The 26,575-nt window shown below is 38.1% G+C and overlaps 3 protein-coding genes and 1 long non-coding RNA gene across 5 annotated transcripts; 1 reads left to right on the forward strand and 3 right to left on the reverse strand.

Moving 5' to 3' along the window:
- Nucleotides 1-1,312: 1,312 nt before the first annotated feature.
- Nucleotides 1,313-9,671, reverse strand: LOC133728007 (ABC transporter G family member 31-like). 2 transcript variants are annotated; one of them, XM_062155431.1, is made up of 19 exons: nt 9,222-9,669; nt 8,367-8,487; nt 8,158-8,246; nt 7,638-7,722; nt 6,420-7,106; nt 5,888-6,169; nt 5,315-5,792; nt 5,114-5,217; nt 4,853-5,009; nt 4,651-4,713; nt 4,422-4,552; nt 3,974-4,306; nt 3,584-3,874; nt 3,404-3,487; nt 3,156-3,289; nt 2,602-3,001; nt 2,406-2,493; nt 2,155-2,321; nt 1,313-1,986 (listed from the first exon to the last, which is right to left on the reverse strand). In XM_062155431.1, the coding sequence occupies exons 1-19, from the start codon at nt 9,524-9,526 to the stop codon at nt 1,720-1,722; spliced, it is 4,266 nt and encodes a 1,421-aa protein (XP_062011415.1). In that variant the 5' UTR covers nt 9,527-9,669; the 3' UTR covers nt 1,313-1,719. The 2 variants fall into 2 exon arrangements, with proteins under 2 accessions (XP_062011415.1, XP_062011414.1); XM_062155430.1 differs by having other exon boundaries at nt 2,155-3,001; nt 9,222-9,671.
- Nucleotides 9,672-15,355: 5,684 nt separating this feature from the next.
- Nucleotides 15,356-20,741, reverse strand: LOC133732045 (protein DAMAGED DNA-BINDING 2). Its single transcript, XM_062159501.1, has 11 exons — nt 20,344-20,741; nt 20,131-20,221; nt 19,854-19,981; nt 19,263-19,385; nt 19,053-19,141; nt 18,795-18,915; nt 17,956-18,047; nt 17,078-17,207; nt 16,442-16,690; nt 16,159-16,355; nt 15,356-16,021 (listed from the first exon to the last, which is right to left on the reverse strand). The coding sequence occupies exons 1-11, from the start codon at nt 20,539-20,541 to the stop codon at nt 15,796-15,798; spliced, it is 1,644 nt and encodes a 547-aa protein (XP_062015485.1). The 5' UTR covers nt 20,542-20,741; the 3' UTR covers nt 15,356-15,795.
- Nucleotides 20,742-20,950: 209 nt separating this feature from the next.
- LOC133732044 (putative pentatricopeptide repeat-containing protein At1g12700, mitochondrial) lies at nt 20,951-23,519 on the forward strand. The gene is made up of 2 exons (XM_062159500.1): nt 20,951-23,129; nt 23,212-23,519. Exon 1 carries the CDS (start codon nt 21,099-21,101, stop codon nt 22,878-22,880), a length of 1,782 nt encoding a protein of 593 aa, XP_062015484.1. The 5' UTR covers nt 20,951-21,098; the 3' UTR covers nt 22,881-23,129; nt 23,212-23,519.
- A 485-nt stretch (nt 23,520-24,004) lies between these two features.
- On the reverse strand, nt 24,005-26,326 carry LOC133729493 (uncharacterized). The gene is made up of 3 exons (XR_009856390.1): nt 25,739-26,326; nt 24,958-25,034; nt 24,005-24,247 (listed from the first exon to the last, which is right to left on the reverse strand). It is a non-coding gene; the product is annotated as an uncharacterized LOC133729493 (long non-coding RNA).
- Nucleotides 26,327-26,575: the final 249 nt, after the last annotated feature.

Consider the following 26,575-nt stretch of genomic DNA (forward strand, 5'->3'; position numbering starts at 1 on the left):
GCAACAAACACTCTAAACACCGTATTTAGCTAAACACCAAACACTATAGAAAACATTTGGTTATAGTGGGGTTCAGTGGCTCATTACCAAAAACTGCAGGATCCTTATTCAAAGCGAGGATACAGTAGTTATCTTTTTCATATAGAAAACAGTTATGATGATTGGTAAGCAAATGAGGAGGTCCATTAAAATTTGTCTACATTAGATTACATGAAGAGTGATAACTGAAGTATAAGCCTCACAGTATAACTCAATTTCGACATGCAGTTTATCCATGGCAGTCTAGTGATTTTATTATTTAGTATGCTTCCCTTGCTACATTGCTAAAGTTCATGGTTACATAAATAGGATCTCAATACACTGTAACTATCATGAAGAGCTCTGGTAATGAGAGCCATAAATCTAAGCCATCATATGAGCTATGTTGACTTGTCACCATGAGCGTAATTAAGAAGGCAACTGAAAAACTTGAGTTTGTACCACAACTAGCATATTTCTGCCTATGGGAAAGGCTCCCAAACTTGTTCTCCTGTATCAACTATCAACAGTATTACGAACAGTCCTTATGAAAAGGGCAACGAGCCAGATGCAAGTTCATGTTAATCCGATAAAGATAATTGAAGGATGGCAACAAGCTCGCCAGCAACTATGAGCACTCATCTTTGCTCTGTTGATAAACATGAACTTTCCTGCAAAACCAATAACCAAAGCATTCCTTCAGCTATCAAGCTCTACTAGTTTCATCACCTCTTTCACAAGTTCCTGCAATGTAAACATGGTAAAATTATGTTAACTGGAAAAATGAGGAAAATTAAAAAGAATGAGTAACATAAGTCATATCCAGCAGTTACAAGTCTTTTCTCTATGCTGACTTCCTTCAGAAGGAAAAGAACAGAAGAAAACCACAGAGACCCCTCATCTGTTGTATGACACATGTGCCTTCGAAACTTTACTACAAAAGAAACCTTGTGTTTTGGAAGTTCGTCATGGTTGATGACAAGAAATATGCCTTATTCTGTGACTAAATCTCTGGGCTCTGGCCTGTGGTCAGTACCAAGTGAATAGGGAAAGTCCAAGTGATTATAGGGCACATTTCTTGTTCTGGATCTCTCTCAACTGTGAATGTCAATGAAAGAGAAGAATGGATCTCAGAACACACACACACATATGGGGGGGGGGGGGGGGGGGGAGAGGGAGGGAGGGAGAGAGATATTCGGAAATGTATGCAACATCTCTTTTCCTTCTTCACTTTCTTTGCATCAAAACTGTAATGAAACTCCCAAATTAATTAGATACAACTATACAAGGTATGCTTGGTGTGAATCTATTACCAGGGATAGTGAGTTTTCATAGCAGGATACACAATTGACAGTCATCTTTACCATGCTTCCTTAGTTACATTGATATAACATAACTAAAGTTCATTAATTCATTCATTTCATTGTATAATGCATCCAAAAAATATTTGCAACTATCCTCAAGAATTCTTGTAAGGAGCTAGAGAAGGATACGATTGTGTGATTAATTTGCTGATTATAATACTAGTGCATAAGAATGCTTATTTCTATGGCTGGGCAGATTGAAGACCCTCTGCCACTTGAGCTTTGAGTTGTTCCAGCAATTCATTCATGCTAGTACTTTTGCCTCTTTCTGATGACTTGGGCCTCTTGTAGAAGAATGATGTCATGAAGCACTGATATACACTGAACCTTCACCCGTCTATCTTCTCTGGAAGTTAAGAAATTTGATGGAGAAGGCAAAGATACTGAAGAAAAGGACGTTGAAACCCAGTAGCACAGCTACTGAAACTCCAATCATTCCAGGGCCATAGCCAAGGCTGACTTCCAAGTATTCTTTCACAGTGCCCTTAAACGCAGGTCCGACAAGAATGGTCTCCACATCACCAAGTTGGGAAGTGATAATACCTCGAAGTGTCCATGCAACTGGGGTGATGTAGTAAAACCATATCCACCATGGCGGGATGTTCTGAAACGACACAACAAGCAAGAGTTGGTTAATTAATGAACAAAGGTTTTAAGTGTTACACAAACTGAATCCCAAACGCTTAAGCTGTAAGAAAACGTGCCAAGATCAATGTAGGTAAGATAATATAGCAGGACATATTATTTTATGGAAAAAGGATATGTTACTAACTGGTTTGGGGATGAGGAAACCGGAGAGGAGATTCCACAATGAGTAAAATGCAGAAGAGATGACAGCTGCCAGGTGTTGAGAGGGAGTGAGACCAACAGCCGCCATGCCATAAAGGGTGAAGTAGGTGAATGTGAGGAACATGAACAGAATATAGAGCAAGAATTTTGCTGCAACAAGGAAAGAAATATTAGTGACGATGATACCATGGTTAACAAAGAGTTCAATTCCAATGGAAGAATTAGAAAACTTACTGATTGTCCTTTCAAAATTGACCATGAAGTATGTGATCACCCCGTATACTATTGTCTGTACAGCAATGTATGGGATCTCTATAAGGCCCTGCATGGCAATAGAAGGCAAAGAAAATATATAAATATATATACTCTTGCTTTCCAGAAATACAATTTGATAATTAATCTTAATACTCAGTACTGTAAAGGGACTTACCTGGGCCGCTGCATAAGCGAAAGGAGAATACATTCCAGCTGCCTTCTCTCGATAAAATACTGTCCTCTCAATTGAAACAATTGGCTGAACTGAAGAAGCGTTATTGACCCCAAGAAACAGGCAAGCAGAATAAAGAGCTCCCATAACCATCATCAATGATTGAATTGAGTCCCTTTTTGAACCAACATCCCAAAATGCTGAACCGAATATCAATGCAGCAAGCGTAGTAAAGATTAACCTCATGGCATTATATTGTGGACTTCTCCAATACACAAGATTTTGTTTCCATAAGCAGGTCCAAAATTGAGCCAATGTGTTTTGTGAATACGTGGAAGCAAACTCTAATGGTTTTGAGTCAGCTGGAGGAGTGCTAAACTGCTTGATGGACTCTTCCACCTCCCTAAAGCAAGAATGTGAAGATGGTTATACAAGAAATAGCATAACATGATACTTGTAAGAACCAATTGCTGCTAGTAAGAACAGAGAACGAAGTAGACAGAAGCAACAGAGGTCTTGCTCACTGTAGATATTGCCATAACATCAAACTAAGGTACCTGTACTGCTCTGATTTTCTGTATATGCTAGCGAAGTCTTCCCCAATTCTCTGTTCACAAGCCGGTGTGGTTACCTCCAGCATCCAGGTTGCTGGATTGTACCCGCTTGGAATTGGAGTGATTCCATTGATCTCCTGCAGAAGAAAACAGTAATGAGGACACACTCAAAGAAACACTACATATTATTCCAATTTGATATAGTAGTGAACCTATTAGATTGTGTATTAAGGAACAAATGAAATTTTTACCTGAAAGTAGTTTATCATTGTCTGCGAGTGCTGGCCTAGGTTTCCTCCATAAATAACTTGCCCCCCTCGTTTCATAAGAAGAAGCTGTGGATCAAATTAATCAGAAATTCAGATGAAGATCATATTTAAAAGTGGACCGAACATCATATTTAAAACTGTAAGATAATAATCCAACGGTACCTCATCAAATGCCTCAAATATGTCAATACTTGGTTGATGTATAGTGCAGACCACCGTTCTTCCTGTATCAACTGTATTACGAACAGTCCTCATCACAATGGCTGCTGCCCTTGCATCAAGTCCAGATGTGGGTTCATCCATAAAGATAATTGAAGGGTTGGCAACAAGCTCAACAGAAATTGTTAAGCGTTTTCTTTGCTCTGTTGATAAGCCTGAACTGCCTGGCAAACCAACCAAAGCATGCCTTAGAGTATCAAGCTCTACTAGTTTCATTACTTCTTCGACAAACTCCTGCAATGTTAACATAGTAAGGTTATGTAAAAAATAAATTGGAACAAAGAGGGAAAGAAAAACAAATATAAATATCATAAGTCGCATGCACCAACTCACAAGTCTTTTCTCTGTGCTGACTTCCTTCGGAAGGCGAAGAGCAGAAGAAAACCATAGAGACTCTTCAACTGTAAGTTGAGGAGAATGTATGTCATTTTGCTCAACATATCCTGCTATTCTTGCAAAAGTACGTTGCTCTTTCGGGTAACCAGATATCTTGATATCTCCTTCTATGTATCCACCAGTTTTCCTACCAGCAAGGACGTCCATCAAAGTGGTCTTTCCAGCTCCACTAGACCCAACTAAAGCTGTAAGAACACCTGGTGAGAATACTCCACTCACCTCCGACAAGAGTTTCAACTTCGATTCTGGTATACCTTGTGACTTCATTTCCTACAAATATTAAAGATGCCCGTTTGCTTTACCTAAAATATATACTACATAAACTTGAAGGGCTACAAACTAGGTCTCATTAGCTAAAAGAAAGTAAAGCTGAAAGGATGCACACCTTTGGCATGTCAACAGAGTAGTTAACATTGTGGAAAGTCATTGTTAATGGCTGAAATGGTAAGATCATTCCCTTTCTTGGGCCGTTATCTCCAGTTGATTTTGGGATAGACTCGGTCTTATATTTACCCCCTGCATAATCAGCGTATTGTAACTATTACAAATCGACTGGACCTCCTAAATATCTAAATATATGAAAACATGAGGTGGATGGTGGAGTTGAGACTGACCATCTGCAGCAGGACTCTCTTGTGTGTCATCAAGTGGAAGCACTGTCTGATTTTTCCTTAGTGCTGTGAAGAACATGTGATGAACAACATTGTTAGAGATGATATACAAATAAAACATGAACACAAAACAATATATATGTTTAATTTATAAACTGAATGCATTAACTGGAGATACAAACACACAAATTTCTTTCAAACTCACGATTTAGGTACATCAAGGTCAGAGTCACTATGCAATTGAAAAGCAATGCATAAGCTAACAGAGCACCAACTCCAATCCAATACCAGTAATCACCATTTGGTAAGTTGTGTTCTTGGAGAACACTTTGCCCAATTGTTCTGTTAGTTAGAGGAGATATCTGCAAAGTTCCCAAAGCGTTAAACAATGAATTCACATCTCATGAACAAAATAAGGAAGTAATTAGCATTTTGATCATTTGACTCAAAATTGACATAAGCATACCTTGATCCACCTTACAGCCATAAATTCATTGACAGAAAGAGCACGTTGTCCATATGATAGTGGTGATATCCAAAAGGCCCATTCCCACCATGGCTTAATGCTCTCTGAAAAAGAAAAGGCAGGTAGGTCAGTTACCAGACATATAACAAGGCAAATTACTAATAATAACCAATCTTCTAACCAAGCAAAAGATTTTAGTACCTTTGGGAATGATGAATCCACCAAAAGAAAATATAATAATTAGTGCAGCTGATCCAAATGTATTGGCAATGACCATATCTCTTGCAAGAGATGCCATTGTCCGGAAGAGACCCAAAGCCATTTGGTGCACAGAGAACAGCAAAAACATGAAACGGAAAAATCTCCCAGCACCAGGGGCAAATCCAACCGAGTAGTATACGACACAAGACCATACAACAGCTTCGATAATAGAGTAAGGTATGCGCAGAAGCAAACTAACAACAGACCATGCCCATGCAGGATGAAAGTGATTGTCTCTTTGCTTGTAAAAGACTGGAAGCCGAGATATCATAAGAGGTAGCTCGGAAAACCCATTAAACATCATGTGCACCAACCCAAAGAACAAGCAAGAAAGATAAAGGTTGCCATTTATTTCATCTGTCGGGTGTAATTTCAATCTAGAAAACATTGTACATGTCACAGCCCCAACAAATGCAACCTTCAAAACATATGACATACAGATTAAAAATGAAAAGAATTATACATTTGAAAATGAAAATAACACTTGAGGGACCGAGTAAATTAAGCATATACCTGGCAGGTCCTAAATGTGTAAAGAAACCTATGCCTGCTGATCAACAGTAGTTCTCGTGAAAAGCATGCTTTACAAAGCTCCCATTTTGAGGTTGCATATTTAGTTTTTGGCAAAGCCGCAGGAAGACTGCTAGATTTATCATATGGAGCAGAGAGAGTGTCATCCACAGACCTTCCAAACCTGGACTTCTTAAAGGCTTCTGCAATTTCTGAAACAGAAATGTATGCGTATGGTTTCGAACGATCAGCCCAGTACTGAGCTTGATCTTTTTTAGACGTTACCTGGCAATAAAGTAAAAAAGGTTAGCTACCTGTACCTTGAGGGAAACGTGCTTGAACAAAGTTATTATAGATCAATAATGCTAGGCTTATTAGTTTTGTTCCTCCAATGTGTTCACTCAATTATACGTACTAGAATTTTAATAGTAAGATGGGGTTTAGAATTTAGAGTAGGAGAATGAATAACACAAAATAGCACTAGTTTAATAAGGAAACTTTCCAAGTATTGAAGTGCTGGCTGTTATTGATGTACCTCTTGAAGAAAATCTGCAACACCCTTTCGTGGTGGTAGTTTGAAGCCTAATGACTCGAAGAACTCCAACACTTCTGCTCGAGGACCTTGATAAACCACGTAGCCTTCAGATAGTAGCACTAAATCATCAAACAATTCAAATGTCTCAGGTGCAGGCTGAAGCAGAGCCATTAGTACTGTAGCTTCCATGTGATGAACAAAATTCCCAATACATTTTACAATTTGGTATGTAGTAGAACTATCCAATCCAGTAGATATTTCATCCATAAACAGGGTTTTTCTTGGTCCAACTGCCATTTCACCTGTAGTAACCCTTTTCCTTTGTCCCCCAGAAACCCCTCTTAACATGTCGTTTCCAACAATTGTCTCTGAACAAACATCAAGACCAAGCAATTTGAGAACATAATCTGTTGTAATACTGTGCTTTTTACCACCAACAGATGATGCCTTCATGAATGCATCAATTACTGGATCTGGCCTTATGTCTTTTTCCTTCTCTAACTTGACCAGATTTTTCATGTACGCTGCAAAACCTTCGCTTGCACCTTGACATCTAGCTGCAAAGTCTAAGGTTTCTCTCACGGTGAGTTCTGCAATATGATTATCTGTTTGGCTTATGTAGGCAGCAGTTCTTTGAACGCAGAACTCATCAATCTTATGCCCATTGTAGGTAATGCTACCACTTTTCTGAGAGAAAATACCAAAATGTTAATAATATGCATTGTTAGACCCAGTGGTAAGTATAAAATATTATTTGTTAGCTCAAAGTCAACTATAGACTAAGCCTCCTTCCAACTTTAAACTTTTAGAACCTCTAATGCATATGACGTGAAATACTAAAGAGAGATATATACATTGAAAGTAGTCCATCACAATTTTTGTTACTTTCAATTGCAAATTCTTAAGAAGTATGAGGAGTGCAAGTAAGATTGACCTATTTTGTCGACTATAATTCTAACTGTTAGTTAATGTGTAAACTAGTCTACCCTGCGACAACAAGAATTTGCATTGTTATTCTTAATTATTCCCGTTTGTCATATTGTGATTGATTTTTGTTAACCAAACGAGACATTCAATCCTGAAATCATTGATGACAAATTGAGATGGGTGCCTAGTTAAGCAGAAAATGACTAAATAGCTATGAATTGGGAACACACGCGTGCACACACACAAAAAAGTGATATATATGCTTGTGAACGATATTCACCAACTACTAACCTTTAAGCTGGAGTCCAGTTTTCCTGCAAGAGTCGTGAGCAAAGTGGATTTGCCAGAACTTGGGGGTCCTAAAAGCAAAGTCATCCTACAAAAGGAAAAGAAGAAACATTAATATCAAAGTGCACCTCTATGCTGATATTATGGTTACATTACACGTGAAAGTAATGAATTTCTTCAACATAGCACCAACTCATCTAGGATTATACATTACATGTTTGCTATCAGTAAGTTGTACTTATGCAGTTGAAGAGTAAAAGTAATAGGGTTAATTACTTTTGCACCAAATACTATCCATATTTGGTAACTAGCTATATCTATCGATGCATGATCTCAATAAATACAATGGGCCTCTGCTTTTTTACTTTCCAATGTCTCCATTTCCTTTCATATATGCAGCATGCAGGTCAATTAACTATTACGGAAGACCAGCATTTCAATAGAAATTAATTTCATTTCCAAATTAATGGAAGCACTTCCAGTGAGCTGATCAAATTAAAATGAACAACCTATTGATCATTACCTTCCGGGTTTGATAACACCGCTGACGTTGTTCAAAATCGTTAAAGACCGTCTCTTGGGTTTAAAAATCCTACAACTAGTTAAAAACCCCTGCATCAAGTATAGGATATAATCAGACATTTATTATTAGATATAAAACAAATATAATTCAAATCTGCTTTTAAGTAGCTGGTTTAGATTGATTCAGGAAACTCATGACTATATATGTACCTCTATACCATCACGAGTATAGTTGATGAGAGTAGGCAAAGCTCTTGATCCTGTTTGAACGTCTGCCACAATATTCAGGTTCTCGTACCGCACTTCCACTTTTCGAACCTCCAATCCCACTCTTTAAGCCAAAAAGAGGAAGAAAAAAAACACAGAATTAGAAAGAAAACAATAATAGATTGATCAGACTTCATTTATTGTATATCTATAATCTGAAAATAATGTCAACTTATGATCCTAAATTACACTACTCACTGAATTTACTTAATTAGTCGATTTGGTAATATTTCCGTGAAAAATTGATCAGATTTCATTTACTGGATATCCAGAAACTGAAGGATGCTAATGATCAGACTTCTCTTATTGTAATCCAAAAATAATATATATTAATTTCAATTTATGATCCTAAATTGTTCAATGACAACTGTTTAACACTACTCGATTACTGAATCTGCTTTCTAACTTATTATTATTCCCAAAAAGAAAAAATTCTGGAGGTGATTCTAGACCGTCGATTCCATAGTAGATATACGAAAAGGTTCGAATCTGTACGGCCCATGCATGCAGATTCATTTTTTTACCAAATTGAAAGAACGTTCAATAAATAAATCAAACTCGAACAAAATTACATAAATCAAAAAAGGAAACAGAAAAAGAATCATGCTGTTTATTGCTAGGGCTATTAATAAGAGCTCGGAAAATTCGGAGTAGTTGTATCATTACTGGCAAAATCAAAAACGAAAATCAAGCTAAATTAATCGAACCGGCAATTATGACATGCAGCTGTAAATCAAGAACCGAGAGAGAGAGAGAGTCAGAGAGGAGTCGGTGACGTAGACAGTGACGTAGGCGTACCTGTCAAGGCGTTCTTTAATGGCGCAGAGGAGACGGTAGTTGTCCTGATCGTTAGTGGCGAGGGCTTTGCTGACAACGAGCTCGCGGTTGTGGCGATCGAGTTTCCGGACGTCGATGGTCTCCGACTTGTCGGACTTGAGAATGGCGGTGCTCGACTGCTTCTGCGACGGCAGCCGCTTGATCGCCGCCCACATCAGCTCCTCCTCGTCCTCCGCCACCGACTCGGCGTTCGACGGCCGAGCGAACGTCTCGTTCGGCCCCTCGATTCCCAATTCGAAGTACTCGCTCCCGTTCGACGCCGCCATTGTTACAGAGAACTGAATCGGAAAATTGAAACTAGCTCTAGCTCTCTCTTCTCTCTTCTCTCTCTCTCTCTGAGAGTAACAGAGATCGATTTTGAGAGCAAACACGAGGACTGTGTGATTATTATAACTCGTGTGCTGGAAGAAACCAATTTGCTTACTCTCTGTGTGGAGAGAGTTTGGCTCGAACTGAAAAGGCTAACGGAATATGAGAGAATTTTGGGGCTCCATGCACGGATCATATAATTCTTACAGACACCGATGGGCTTAATTGTCATTTCAGCGATTTTTTTTTTTCCTTTTCTTTTGTGAGCTAAACCCTCGCGAATTTAAACAAGCTATTATTTATTTATTTTTTTGGTGGTTACAAGGAGCCAAAAAGGCAAGCACAAATAACACGCACACAAAAAAAAAAAAAAAAAATTAACTAGAAGACCTAACAACTGGTCTAATTCTGGACTTCCTAATAACTCTACCAACAAAGTTCATATCATCTAAATAAGCTTGCAAGTTGCAAGGCATGATCATATCATCTAAATAAGCTTGCAAGGCATGAGATGGAGGGTCTTCAAATAGTCATGACATGTGGCCGAAGAACTGAAATTGGTGTAAAGTTACCAAAAAAATCATATATTTAGGTCCAATAATTTGGTTTTGTTGTAGTTTCGAAATGCCAAAATTTGGTAAGTTGCATTTTCAATTATATATCAAAAGTGCTGTAATTAATAAAATCAATGTAATGATGTTTGGTAAACTTCCTCTTAAAAGAATTTCTACATGAATGACAAAATTGGACATGATACCGATTTTTTTTTTTTCCTTGCAGAAAATATGATTTTCAGTTCTTCATCACTCGCTAAATGCCTAAAGTAGAAGAACCACAAAACAGTACTACAATATCAGCAAAGCTTCTAGTCTCTCATTTCGTATTTTGAAACTGTATCAAACATTAAAAATTCCATACTGCAAAATGATCAATTTCTATAGAAGAACTGAAATTGGTGGGATGACGATTTAAGCTTAGTTCCTAAGCGTTAATTATTTCTTCTTGTTTCTTGAGAAAATTTTCTTTCTCAATTTTCAATTGCGTTCACACAAGAGGAACTGAAATTGGTTTATTTGATTATATGCTTTCTCTAAATCTTGTAAACGTTGTATACTTGATTAAGTTTTGGATCCTTGAGTTTTTATGAAGTTCTGGGTACGGTTATTATTTTTGTGGTCAAATAAGTGGGGATTGGGAATTTTTGTGTGGTTTTCCAAGAAGAACTGACCATGCTATTTACCAATGAAACTAGGACGGTTCTCCTTGATTTCATTCCCATATCTGAATTTGTGAGGTTCCATCTGTGTTGTCGAGTTTCTGGGTATATTATTGCCCAGCAAATCCATCGATTGGGTCTTTCTAAAGCCTTTTTCAGTTTGAATGCCACTTTTTCTTCTTCTTTCTTTCGAAATTCAACTTTCATGTAGTTTGTTTGAATATTTCATCTCGTTTTATTTTTTTTGGTGATGCGATCTGCGATCGAAGACCGGCAAACCTAGTTGCTGGAGGAGGAAGAGAGCAAAGTGAAAGAAAGAACACGCATGTAAGAAACTAAGAATGTGACACGTGATGTAAATTGTAGAAATAGACAGACAGGGATGTTTTGGTAATATTCGAAATATTTATTAAACGTCCTAAGCTAGTAAACTCGTAAATAGAGCTTACTTAATAGTTAATCCTATTGATGCGTCTCAAATTCGTGATTATTGGATGCAATTTTCATAAGATTATATCCACATGATTAATCAAACGGGGCAGCATATCTAGATGGGTGCGGATAAGCATTTCAGAACCAAACGGGGATTTAATATGATAAAATTTAATATTTATTATTTTCTGATTTTGAAGTTGTTTTTTTTTTTATTTGAAAGAAGGCGATAGCCAACTGATTTTGAAGTTGTTTTTGCTGCTTTTTTGGCAGTTAACTATCCTAAATCTACGAGTGTATATATTATAAAATGTAAAAAACTCTCTTCTGGAGCTCCAAAAAACCCGGGCATCCCTTGGTCTAGGGTTTTGAGAAATCTGCTCGTCCGGTGGCGTTCGGAATCGGTATGGGCCTGCCTTGCCGCTGATGAGTCGCTGCCGGACGGGTCTTGATAGCTACGTCGCTCGGTTTGTTCCAGAGAATGGCTTCGGCTCTAGGGGACGATGGATGTTTGGTTGGTGAGCATCAGATGTAGGTTCTATGTATGGTGGTTGGGTTGTGCGAGGATGGCCTGAGCGGCGGCGTGGAATCTGCAGATCTAGCGACGACGGCGTGGGTCGATTGGACTGAGCGGCGGTGCGGTTCCCCTGGGCTATGCGGTGGCGAGGTGTTTTGGCCGATCCGGCGTCGACATGGTGGCTGTAGGATTGCGCGGCGCCGTAGGCAGGTGTGGGACACTGGGTTTCCAGCCGGCAAGGACGTGGTCGGCGCAGCTGGTTACGGTGGAAGTGCTACACAATCACTGTGCGTTGGATCTAGGTTTTGGGCTTGCTGCAGCAACCTGCTGGACCTGGAGTTTGGGCTCTCTTTGGATGCAGCTGGGCTTCGAATTTGGGCTAGGGTTTTGGCCTTGGCCCAACACTATGTTATTTAGTTTTTGTCTAAATTACAATATTGTTCCGGTTTCAGGGACACTCTAGGCACTTTTGTGCATTTAGTCTTTGCATTTGGTCTGGTCTTGTCGGCTTAATTCTCAGTGGATCTAGGTGTACACCAATTGAGGTCTCTAGGCAGCTAGGTTTATTGGCTAAAGAGTTAGGTTGGGAGGGCCGGATCTCTCTAGCGCCTCCGGCGTAGTACCAAAGGGGAATTCCCGCTATGTCTACGTACTCCTTGTACAATGAGTGGGTCTATTTTCTATGTACCATTGTGGGTACTACCACTATCTTCTTGTTTGTCTATAGATGGCAGCGGAAGGGTATGTAATGGCCTATTCTGGCTTGTGATGAATATATATTCGCCCTACTGGCTCGATTATTCAAAAAAAAAAACTATCCTAAATCTACAATTTATTTATTTTTCTCATTGAGTGCCTAGACATATGTAAGAAAGATCACTTGGCGAATATCTTAATACAAATGTAGTCTTGGGAGATATCTTGGTATACAAGATATCATTAGATCATAATTCTACAATTTTCTTTCCCATTCAATGCCTAGACGTACATAAGAAAGATCACTTGGCCAATCTCTTAGGTATACATTTATGATGTAGAACTAGGAGATATCGGTATATAAAATATTATTATTTAAAAATTAAGAATATAAAACGGATCAGATTAATGGATCAAGTATCCCTTAATCCACTGGATAAGGATTTGAATTGAACTATTAATGATCCGCCGGGTTAACGGATCGGGTCAGGTTGAATTTTTTCATTACTAAATGAATTTGGATTTAGGTCAATCCACTATAAACCTGGTCCATTTTACAGGTCTATATCTACCTACCTATTTGTCCAATTTATTTGGAAACTTAAACTACCTCCTAAACTTAAAATTTTTACTTGGTTTCTACAAAATAGAATGTTCACTAAAAGTAGACCAGCTAGGATTCACAAATTTTCAAGGCTTGTGTCATTCCACTCATGTCAACTCTGAAACAATGCATCATATTTTTAGAGAATGTCCTTATGCAATGAAAATATGGAATGGTTTAGTTAATACTTTGTTATCTAGTACAACATACTTACCCATCATTAAATATAGAAATATGCTTGTAGATAAACTTGCATCGCTAAGATACAATATTTATGATCAAAATCAAGTTTGATTTAATCATTTTCTACGGACTTTGTATGAATTAATGTTGTTTGATAAATTATTGTACGTATAAGATCACACGACGATCTTCTTTGTAATTTTATTTTTGTGATTAAAGAAAAACAAAAGCATACACGATCTCTGATCATGGCTTAAAACTTCTTCTTTTTTTGAGAAGAGAGTGAGTTAACTAGTAGTTGTTGCGTATTGGTTTTGTTAACTTAACCGAAGAATATTTCAGCTTCTTCAATTAGCACGTAAAAATCACATTGAAACAAGCATTATTACCTTAAATAAGCTATTGCTCTCCAAATATGTACAGATGACTCATTTATAGTAATAGAGTTGAGGGTGGCAAGTCTCAAATTTTAAAATTACAGTCCAAATACATTATTACAACCTTACATGCCACCATACTACAACGCAAGTCTCAAAGGTCGTCTAGGCAATTTCCAACCATCGATGTATGCACACGAGACTGTACCCTCACTCGTTTACATGCAGTTGGAAATCGTCCACAACTGACTGCACCACAACTCGATCATGATAGATTCAAAAGAACCTAATTCCACTCTTAATTGTCATTTCCTGTTACTTAATATATAGCTCATAAAATTAGATATATACGATATATACTCTCTGACTTTGAAGTTGCGTCTGGGCAAAAAGTAATCCCAGTGCCTAGACATAATCGAGATTACTTGGTCAATATCTTAGGTATTCCTCATAAATGTCGTCTTAGGAGATATCTTGGTATACAAAATGACTCGGTTTAATACTTGGGAATTGCTTAACCAAAAATATAAAAGGACTTTCAGGATGGAAATCAAATTTGTTATCGTGAGTTGGAAAATTAGTCTTAATAAACTCTGCGGTGTCAGCAATGCCAAGTCATATTATTTCCACTTTTCCTTGTACGAAACAAACCATTTCTAATATTGTTACTATGGCTAGACAATTTTTTTTTTTTTTGTCAATCTCTGTCCCACATTTAGTTCCGCCATTGTATGCAGGCTAAGTATCTACCTACCCATTTGTCCAATTTTTCTGGAAGCTTAAACTGCTCATAAACTCAAAATTTCACTAAAAAGTAGACCAGCTAGATTCACAAATTTTCAGGACATGTGTCATTTCTGTCATGCCAACTCTGAAACAATGCATCATATTTTCAGAGAATGTCCTTATGCAATGGAAGAATGGCTTAGTTAATACTTCGTTATCTAGTACCACCGACCAACTTACCTATTCATGAATGAATTGTGCAACATTGGAATCCTACTCAAGTACTCATCGTTTAAATGTAGAAACATGCTTGCTTGTAAACTTGCATCACTGGGATACAATTATGATCATAATCTTGTTTAGTTTAATAATTTCCTAAAATAATGTTATTTGACAAAATATTGTATAAGATATACAAGGATCTTCTTTGTAATTTTATTTTGGATTAAATACTCGTTACTCCTCGTACTTTTGCATGAAAAACAGTTTAGTCCAAATTTTTTAAATTCAACAGTTTAGTCCTTAGTCTTTCTAATTCTCACACAACAGGTCCTAAAATGACTATTATACCCCTCACTTTTTATTTTTTTCTCTTTTCTCTCTCTCTCTCTACATATATATAAATATAGTGTGTGTGTGTGTGTGTGTGTATATATATCTCATTCTCTCTCTCTCTCTATACACACACACATATATATATGTGTGCGTGCGTGTGTGTGTGTGTGTGTAGAGAGAGAGGCACAAAAAAAATAAATAATGAGGGGTATAATAGTCATTTTAGGACCTGTTGTGTGAGAATTAGAAAGAATAAGGACTAAACTGTTTAATTTTAAAATTTTGGACTAAACTGTTTTTCATACAAAAGTATGAGGAGTAACAAGTATTTAGTCCTTTTATTTTTATAATAAAAAAAAGGTATTATGCAATCTCCAATCATGGTCTAAAAATATATATTTTTTTTCAGAAGAATTGCATATTGATTTTGTTAACCGAAGAAAATTTTGGAATTGCTTCTTTAGCACGTAACAATCACCATAAAACAAAAGGACCTCTGGTAGTATTGTCTTGATTAAGCATTGCTATCCTGCTACGTACAGATGACTCGCTTACAGTAACAGAGTTGAGGGAGGCCAGTCAAAAATTATAAAACTACAGTCCAAACCTTGGTATCCACAGTACAATACAACCTTACATTCAACTATAATACAACGCAAAATGTTAAGGTCGCGAGTGGCCGTTTAGGCAAGTTCAACTCATGGTAGATTCAAAAGAACCTAAAAAGCACCACGAAAGGCGCTTACAAAAGGAATCAGATGTTGAACTTGAGCACTGGTCATACTATGTCAAAAAGCTCTAGCCCAATGTGATAAAAGAAGGGAGAGGACTCGATTTTCTGTACAGGTTTGGCAGCCAAAGAACCTCAAAACTACCACAGAAGTTTCTCTGAACCTTAGATGTCAGAGTCCTTGGTTAGATCAGCGTCTGACCTTAACAGATAGACTTGACTTGGACTGAGATTTCTTTTGGGACTTAAACCTCTTGCTCTTGGGGATGGACCTGTCATCATCAGAATCATCACTTTCACCCCCAAACTTCCGTTTTCTTCTCTTTTTATCATCTCTGTCGCAAACAAAAATCTTCCCCACATCCATCTGTTCCACAGGCTCAGACTTTTCCTTTGGCCGCCAAATGAAAAGTGACCTGAGCACATAACATGGTTAAGAAGACATTATTATCATGATATAGAGTATTCCAAGTATGGTAAAGTATTTTAACAAAAAGACAATTTTCTGTAGTAAAATTAGATGGTGAGCATGAAAGTGCCCAAAGTCCCAAACCTTGAACTACCAGATGCCAAAACATCATCACGTGGATGTAGCTTGTTCACTGGAGTGATTGTAGTAATGTTTGGATCCATGATCTCAGCAACTAGTTGCCCTGTACTGATGTCTATGAAATCAATGGGATGCAGAGCAGCTCCATTATAGTTTTCACTTATATAACGACCAATAACTGCAAGTGACTCTGACGGGTCCTGAACCAAAAAGCATATTAGATTTCCAAATGAGACAAAGAAAACACAAGAAAGGAAAGAGAAGTTCATCAAGCAAAACATGTCACCTTTGGATCCCATTCGGCTCGGAAAGGAGTCAGATACCGATTAAAATCATGACTGTGTACAATCTCTCGGCTTGGGGAATCCATACTGCCAAATATGGAATCCCATATACAAAGACGGTTGTCCTGTGAAGTGGTAAGAATTTTACTGCCAGATACTGGAGAAAAATACGCAGAGTTAACAACACGGCTGTGTGCAAGGTCATAAATGGAGGAACCATCTTCAATTCGACGAATGTCCCATATGCGAGCCTAAGGAGTAGAAACCATTGCCGGTTACCAAAAGTTTATCTATAGTAAGGTCACCAAAAGTGTATCTACAGGCACATATGATTGTAGATGGTTACTATATCTTAGAAAATTTAAGAAGCAGAAAGGGAAAAGTATACCCTACAGGAGAACACAGACATGACCAACATACAGATGTTAGGCTATGGAGTAGAGAAGAACAAATAAAAAATAATACATAATTCAATATCATATAGTTACAACATCTTACAAAATTTGAGTACGATCGAGATAAACTAAAAAGTTTACCCTTTAGAAGAAAACAGACATGACCCACATACAGATGTTATACTATAGAGTAGAAAAGCCAGATAATACATAATTCAAAATAAACAATCCAAAGGAACTTACAAAATGATCATTTCCACAACTCAAGAGAAGGTCTGGTTGAACAGGATTGCAGTGAAGTCCAACAACTTTGCTACCTTTCTTATGGATCAAAATTGGTTTCCCTGTTCTGTTATTTGAGCGAGTATCAACCCTATACCAATAAAAAAAAATTAACAAAGAAAAGATATATCAAGCAGAATTGAGTGCGTTGATTGCATGGCAAGGCACATTTTTCTTTAAAGAAACGAGCTGATCAGACTGAAAGGTTGACAAGCCTGCAGCATAAACACATGGAAAGCTTTATCTGTGAAAAGACCTGTTATGACCTTAACTTAAACAAGAGACATTGTTTTTTTTTTTCAGGAATTTTAAATGAAGAAGCCAACTAAACTGTTGCTTTCCTAGATTAAGGCAGGTTTTTCTATTGACCAAAAAAAGAGAGAGAGGTTTTTCTTAATGCTTCAGTTCCTAAAGCATGAGCATCGACTACAGTTGATGCATGCAGATTGTAATTCTGACCCAAAACTTCTTACCCATACTCTCTAATTTGAGATACAAGTAAAACACTCTGTTTCATATGCACCTCAGCAGATTGTTTTGTGTTCTTGCAGCTCAAAGAGACATGGAATTTAAGAATCAAAACATAAACCACAAACTCTTAAGATAACCCACCCTCAGATAAAACAGGCAAAAAAAGAACCAGAAATTAAAAAATGTATGTCCTTCAACTGAAACTGATAGCCGGACAAAATATGACAACTTCTAACAGGGAACAGGAGATAGCAAACACACGTAGCAAAGTGCTCCCTATACCACCTGACTATAAAATTCACTCTATACATGCATCTTTCTTGCCTCTTTACCTCCTGACTATGTCTGTCTCAGATAAAAACACTTACAAGTAGAGGAAACCAAAGTTATCAGCAACAAGCACGGCACCTTTCTCTGCATTGATATCCATGCCATACAGCATTCTCCAGGTGCTTGGACCCTAGAAACATATCACATAATCTTTTTATTTATTTATTTTTTAAGAAACATTTTTATAACCTAAAATGCATGTACAGAAAACAAAGCAGACAAGGACAGAACATAAAACTAGGGAAGACAAACACAACAGAAACAAGAAGGCTCAACTGCGACCAAACCAGCCTAATCTAAGCGTAACACTAAAATTACAACTGCTTTACAATCTTAAACAATAGAGGAAGAAGTGCAATCCCAGAAACAGAGGCCCATCCACACCTACTTCTCCAAAAGATCTTACTTCAAAAACATCAACAAAAACAACTTAATCTCTACCATTGAATTAAAACACTCGATGAAAAAATAGATTACTCTTCACTCTCTGCTAAAGCAAGCATAAGCTATATGCATATATTTCATGACGAAATACGATGTAATAATCACTAAGATCGACACTAATGCAAAAAAAAAAAATTCAAATCGAGCAATCAGACTCAACATCGTGAATATTTTGGTTATATATGCTGATATAAAACTGACCAAGAGGCTAGACAACAAACTAGACAATAAACCACAAAAGAAAACAGACTGCTGCAACTAAGGTGGCATTCCTCACAGTTTGGATTAATTAATTGATATTTTTCAAAAAGAGCACCCGATATAGATCCATTACACAGGACCAAACAGCTTTAGTAATATTGGAGGGAAATTACAAAACTCCTGTTTGATACCCATTCATTAACAGGAACAAAAGGAGTAGGATTGTGAGTACCTGCCAACCATCAGGGTTGAGATTCATCAGAGACAATGCAATTCCAGTCTCGACATCAGTGCAGCTAACGGTTCCATCTGAGGATGCAGCATATACTGTACCATCACTTGCAGGGCTAAACCTACAAGATTTAAAATGCAAGGGAAACAATAAAGTAAACACAAATTAGATATGTGTATGTGCATAGAAAATGGGTCATGTATGTATGCACATATAACTATACCTAACCAGATCCATAACAAATAAAACAATACTCACTTCATATTGTTTAGTATACATGAGTGTACATTTCCATAAACAACCTTCTCATATACTTTGCGAAAATCCCAGACTCCAAGCTGTCCTTTCTTTTCAAGTGAACCAAAAACACAAGGGCAGAGAGAGAGAGACCATGATTAACCATCATCAAACACTCACTCTTGAAAAATATAATCCTAAATCACAACAGAAACTATGCAAAGAACTTACCTTATCTCCTGATAAAAGGATATTATTGTTTGTTGGATGGAATTCCAAGCAAGTTACCCGTCTACTATGATATCTGATAACCGCACAACTTACTTGATCAGGGATCACATATGCTGGCTTGATCTAGAACAATATAGAAACTACAAAATTTTCAAAACTCTGACACATAGATTTCTCAAAACAAGACAAGAAAGTAGTATCTCGCAAAAGAATATACACAAATAAATTGTGAAACACTACAAGGATCCTGGAATGCATAAAGATATTAGTTTAAACAAACTACTATCTCTGACATTTGTCAATTTAATACCATCGAAACCAGGAATGCCTACTACCACGGATATAAATGCAATCCGGAAAAAAAAAAAAACCAAAAATTCAACTGATCCACATAATAGTAATCATTTAGCAAGCAGAAACCAATCAGAAGGCACCATATCAGGCATTAGCTACCAACATCCCATTTCATTCCAATACCACTTAAGACAATGTGGCGTATATAAAAATCAAGATACTGAATTTTCTGTAAGCAAACAAAATGTGTGTGCTACAAGTTTTTAACCAAATCACAACCAGATAGTAAAGGCTCACCGGAGGAATCCGAGGTCTAATCTGTCGTTCGAACGCATATTCCAATCCATTTCGGGTATTTTTACGTTTTGCTGGGATGACCCCATACTCGGTAGCTACTCGATGCGGGCATGTCACTGTAGTATGGCCTTTAATCCCCAAAACCACATAGAGAAAACACAAAATTAAGACCATACATGAAGCCAAAATTCACACTCAATGACCGTAAATGATAATCAGCACAAAACACTACTGCACAGTAAAATAAGTAAGAAGTTCAAAAAAGTGGAAGATTTACCAGGCATTTTGCAAAGAAAGCAAGGTTTCATTGGGCAATCAATATAAGTAGCTCCTTTAAATCCAGCTTCATGTCCAGGCTTCTTACAAACCTAAATGAACTCACCAATAAAAATCAAAACTTGATCAATAACGGAGGCCTTACTTGGTAAATTCAAGAAACCCAAGAAAGAGAGAGTAAAATTGAAAACGGTAATGGGTTAAAAGATTTGACCTTGCAAACTTTCTTGAGAGAAATAGTAATGGGCGCTTTTCCTTTCTTCTTGGCCTCGTCAGCTTTCTCTTCATTTTCGCTCTCCACCAACACCGCCGGTTCGTCTTCTTCTTCTTCTTCCGATGAGCTTTGCTCGGAGTCGGTGTCTCTCTCGATCACCACATCCGGAAATGGCATTCTTCTGGTCCGCGGGGGCATTTTGGGAAATCAAAGAAACTGAGAAGCCTAACCCGACTTCAGAGAAGGAAACAGTGGCAAAGTCTGAAACAGAGAGAGAGAGAGAGAGGCGAAGAGACGGGAAGACCGACCCTTAACTTCGAAAGGCGAGAAGCGAGGTGAATTTACGTTACTGTCCTGGAGGGGTAGGGGAATTGTTGGGAGATTTTGGACGTTGGTGTGAGCAATGAAATGGAGGATATGGTTGGTAGTGTGTATGTAAAGAAAGGGTATATCGGAAATTATGGAGTAGGGCGTGGCGGGAGAAGACGTGTCCCACTGTCGGCCGCTGGGTTCATTCGCACGTGTGTGGTGATGCCACACGACGGCCCATACCAATTGGATCATAGGCCCAATCCAAAGCCCGACCCGATTTTGGATGAAAGAGAAACAAAGAACACCGATCAGGTCCGAGAGCTTGGGAAAAACTAAACCAACAGCAATCAAGCAACTTTGGGTGATACACTGACACTGTGTTGAAGACTTGAGAGCTCTTCACAAGCCAAAGATAGTTTAATTGAGTCCCGGAGGTGCTGAAGATGATGCCCAGAGCGACTTGTTATTATTCTGATTGCAGCAGCACAAGAGGTATGCTGTTGCTTCACTCTACTTGTCTTGTTGCTTTGCTTCATTTTCAATCCTCAAACCCAGCCAAATCTAGACAAACCCAGCTAGGAAATCGGCCCTCAAAGCCCAGAGTGAGTAATGTTGAGCATGCCTTGAAGGTGTTCGATGAAATGCTTCACTCGCGCCCTCTGCCTTCTGTTGTCCGCTTCAATCAACTCTTGGGCCAACTTGCCAGACTGAAACAATATTCGGCAGTCATCTCTTTGAATAGAAAAATGAGTCTGCTAGGAATCGCTTCTGATGTTTATACCCTGAGCATTATCATCAATTGCTACTGTCATTTGAACCAAATGGGTTTTAGTTTGTCTGTCTTGGGCCAATTCTTCAAATTGGGTCTTCAACCAAATGTCACCACCTTCAACACTCTGATCAACGGCTTTGTTCTCCAAAATAGAGAGGCTGAGGCAGCAAGACTTTTCAGCAAAATGGTAGGGGGAGGTCATTCTCAGCCCAATGGGGTTACTTTCAACATACTAATAAAGGGCTTTTGCGTGATGGGAAACAACACTGTGGCTATTCAGTTACTTGGGAAGATGGAAGAAAGAGGATGCCAGCCTGACATAGTTGCCTATAGCACCATAATCGACAGTCTTTGTAAGGATACACTAGTTGATGAAGCCTTGAAGGTCTTCTCAGAAATGATTAGCAGAGGTATTGCTCCAGTCGTTGTTACTTACAACTCTTTGATTGACGGAGTCTGCAAACTAGGCAAGTGGAAAGAAGCTAAAAGGTTGTTGAATGAAATGGTGAGTCAAAATATCTTTCCAGATGTCTTCACCTTCAGTGTCTTGGTTGATGCACTTTGTAAGGAGGGGATGGTCGTGGAAGCCAAAACTGTGGTTGACATGATGATTCAAAGAGGAATTGAACCTAATGTGGTTACATACAATTCCCTTATGGATGGTTACTGTCTGCGAGGAGAAATGGACAAGGCGAGACAAGTTTTTGATCTAATAGTTAGCAAGGGCTACATGGTTAATGTTCAAAGTTGTAGCATATTGATTAACGGATATTGTAAGCGTAAAAAGATGCATGAGGCAAAAAAAGTTTTCGACGAAATGCATCTTAGGGGACTTGTTCCAGATACCGTTACTTATAACACTCTTATCGATGGTTTTTACAAAGCAGGGAGAATACAAGAGGCAGAAAAGTTGTTCTCTGAGATGCAAGGTTGTGGCCCACTTCCAGATCTTCAAACTTATAATATTATACTTGATGGCCTATGTAGCAATCAACAACTTCCTAAGGCAATAGAATTGCTTAGAGAGATTAAAGACAAGAAGTTGGAACTAAATATTGTGGTTTACAATATTATCATTGAAGGTTTGTGCAAAGCTGGGAAAATTGAATCTGCAATAGAGATCTTCTCTGGTTTGTCATCAAAAGGAGTTCAGCCTGTTGTGAGGACATACAATATAATGATTAAGGGACTTTGTAATGGTGGCCTCTTAGTTGAAGCAGAAAAGTTGTTTAGAGAAATGGGAGAGAAAGGCTGTTCTGCTGATGGGGGGATCTATAACACAATTATCCGGGGGTTTATCAATAATAATGAGGCATCAAGGGCTATGGGACTTATTCAAGAAATGGTTGAGAGGGGTTTCTCTGCAGACGCATCAACTGTGGAATTGATAGTTAATTTATTGTCTGAGGATAGAGTAGATCCCGCTTTGTTGCCATTGTTGAAAAGTTCATGATAAAGTTGATTTGAAGATTTGAAGCAGAACTTTCTTAGTATGACAGGAAGACTTAAGACTGCTACACCTTTGACTACCTTGCATGTATCAATCCTCCATTTGATAACCCGTTGTCATTTCGTTGTTGCGTTCTAAATTTTAGTATTGCTGTGCAGTACTCAATCCTTATTTATATAAATGGAGACTGCATCTATAGCTGCAGGGATAATAAGCACATCTGTGGCAGTATCTCTCATTCTCATTCAACTGGTAAGGCAAATGAAAATGGCCAATTAATTATTATTCATTCCTAGTTAGTTTGTGTTTGAAATTTTGGCCCTCAATATTACAGGTAATACTTCCTTGTAATCAAACTTGGAGTGATTTTCCCTGAGCTACCAATACAACTAGAAGCAAACTCAGATCGAGTCGGCAACTTGTGGAGTGTGGATGTTGGCCTGCACCGAACCGAACTTTTCTTTGGCCTGATTTCGGGAAAGCTGCAGTTTCTGGGGGCCTTCATTTCATTCCAGCAAATGTATAGATGTTTATTTGCTTGGATGGCAAGGAACCGAAGTTGCAAATTCTGTAGGGAGTAACTGGGCTTAGATTTTTGCGGCTATTGGACGAGGGAGAGATGAAGAGGGTACTGTGTTTGGTTTGGGGTAGTCAAACGAAATGAAAATATAAAACAATATTATATTAATTAATTGTTTTTTTATTAACAAAACATCCTCAGTTTTTTTTTTTTAATAACATTTTTTTTTTGGGTCTGAAAGCATCCTCAGTTTATTTTTTCAAAAAAAAAATTTTAATGGTGTAAGAAGACAATTTTATCCTTAAAAATCAAGTCACGTGCGTTGCACGTGCTTCATTTTAACGGCTCAGTAACGGAAAATAGGCGGAGGTATGACGCTGATAAGAAAAAATGAGTCCAGGTATCACATTGATAACTTTGTAAGTTCAGGTATCATTTTGACAGTCCCCTAGGTGTCCAGGCACTGTTGGTGCAAAAAACCCTTAATAAAATACACTATAAGCATCTGAAGAAAGGAATTTTTGTTTAGTTACTGCGAATTTTGTTACCAAATAGTAACAAGTAAACAATTGGATCAATAATTTGATATGTTTGTGTTGATAATTTGATAAGTTTATTGTCACGCCCCGAATTTTGAATAATAAATTCAAATCCGAAACATGAATAATTACAATTACAAAATCCAAATCTCGAAACTTCGAGTTCATTATTACAATTCACTCTCACAAGCAATATTGTAAAGCTCAAATGAGCATAACACACCTCACAACGTACAATTGCTGTAAAACTCTAACAATTGCTCTAACCGCACGATCACCGTCCTGGTTCTCCTGTCCTGTAGGATTACCCGCTACACAATTTGAATAGTGTACCGGGAGTTGCAACAACACAAAACCCGGTAAGCTTTTTACAGCCAGTATGAGTAAACAAGAAGAACTGTTGATTTAATAAAATACATTTCCTTTAACTCAAGTATAGAAATGTAGAAACATCACAATTACAATGATCACCACAAAACCACTTCACTTTCTCACTCTCATATATATATAAATATATATATATATAAATATTATACACTTATGAGTCACTCCCCGTTACCCTCATAAGGTCACTCAACATTTGGCAGACAGACTAGAGCTCTAACTGATCGTTTCCACCTACCCGGCGCGAGGGCGTGGTTCACGATTTAATGCTATTAGTTTCCACCTACCCGGTACAAGGGCGTGGTTCACTAATAGATGCCATGGTCACCCCCGTGACCTATTGATCTCCACAGATCAATATATCTCAACAAATCAACAATTTATTGTTTCTCAACAATAAATTTAATACATCTCACAATATTGTTGCTTTTCAACAATAAACTCAACACAACCATAACAGTACATAATATCTCACAATTTCAACAATACATATTATTTCACATAAATAATATATATATAGATAGACATTCACACAGGAATGCCCATTAATACCAACTATAGCTCACACAATGACGACAAAAAATAAATTAATTAAAAGTACTCGGTTCGTAATATGAACCACGTGAGGTTTACTCACCTCGATAATCCCGCTGCGTCTTCAATTCCGCTCAAAATACGATCCACAATCGTCCACTAACTCAAACCGTCAATCACCTAGTCAGATACGATCTTAACTTAGCAATCATTCATAAACCACACATATACGGAAATCCAACGGTCGGATTCTAATTTAATGATGATCCAACGGCCAGATCGAATTTATATGATGATCCAACGGTCGGATCCTCACGGATCGCCCTTAGGATCATCCTCCAAAATTATCACGAAGATCCAACGGTCAGATCTTCTTGAATCACTCTAACAAACATCTCCTCAAAATTATACGAAAATCCGACGGTTAGATTCTCACGAATCGCCTTCCGAATCACTATTTCACAATTATACGAAGATCCAACGGTCGGATCTTCGCCCATGACCACACAAAGCCACTGGGACAGTCATAAGATCAACATAACAAAACTACAAGTCCATCGGACGGTCTGATCTTCACAGATCACAAATCGAACGATCGAAATCGATCGAAACTTAAAAATTCATAACTTAATCATACGATATCCAAAAATTATGAATTATATATGCAAACGATCGTATCGACACGTAGAACACAAAAATGGACAGAAACTGTCCTTGGGGTGGCCGGAGGTCGCCGGAAACCACCATCACAGTGGCGGCACCGCCACCCATCCAAAGTCAAAATTAGACAAAACTCCCAACACGAAAGTTCTTCATCTTAACTCGAATTGAAACTTTCATAACTACACCAAAGTCAGATTATAAGCCAAAAAGTAGAATTTTACCTTATAAGGTTTGAAACCCGAAGAACCCTAGTTTTGAATTCGTTCCAATTCGATCTCCACAGATGAAATCGATGCAATCCACCTTAGGGGAAATGATCTACATCCTCAGAAGTGCAGAATCCTCTCAAGAATCACGGAAAAAGGTGGCCGGAGGAGGGAGAACGACGGTGGGGAAAGGAGGTGATTTCCAGCTCGACTGCACCGTGTTCTTCGACTTGTAGCGGCTACCACGTTGGTTATTTCCCCTCGATGTCTTCTACAAAGTTGTAATATAGCTCAGGCCCAGCAAAATCCCTTTTGGAATCAACTCGATTCGAGGTTGGATGAGAGAGATATCGGCCGGTGAAGGAAGAGCAGCATCGGGCGAATTCCAGCTCGAGCTGTGCAGCTTCTCGGCCTCCTAGCACCTTCCATGGTTCTTTTCTCACTTTGATGTCTTCTAGGAAGTTTTAACTGACTTCAAGGCGAATGAAAATACTTTTGGAATCAAGTCGATCGGAGGTCTGTGGAGGGAGATATGGCCGGTGGAAGAGAGAGGAACAAATCTGGGCTCGGGAGAGAATTGGGGAGAAAATATAGGTTTCTGAAATTTCTGTCCTCCAATGCAATTTCCGGAACTTTTTTTTGTATTTATAGAATTTTCCCGATTTTCAATCGCTTATAACTTTCTCATACGAACTCCGATTTTCGCATTCCATATGTCCACGAACTCGTATCGACGCGCTCTACAACTTTCATGAATGAAGTTTTCCCAAATTCCCAATGTATAAAAAGTCACTTTTTGAGACCTCCTAAATAACGTTCGTTTTCGAAAATTAATCGTTCGAACTAATTCCA

The sequence above is a fragment of the Rosa rugosa genome, chromosome 2, assembly GCF_958449725.1.
Source record: "Rosa rugosa chromosome 2, drRosRugo1.1, whole genome shotgun sequence".
NCBI classification, from domain to species: Eukaryota; Viridiplantae; Streptophyta; class Magnoliopsida; order Rosales; family Rosaceae; genus Rosa; species Rosa rugosa.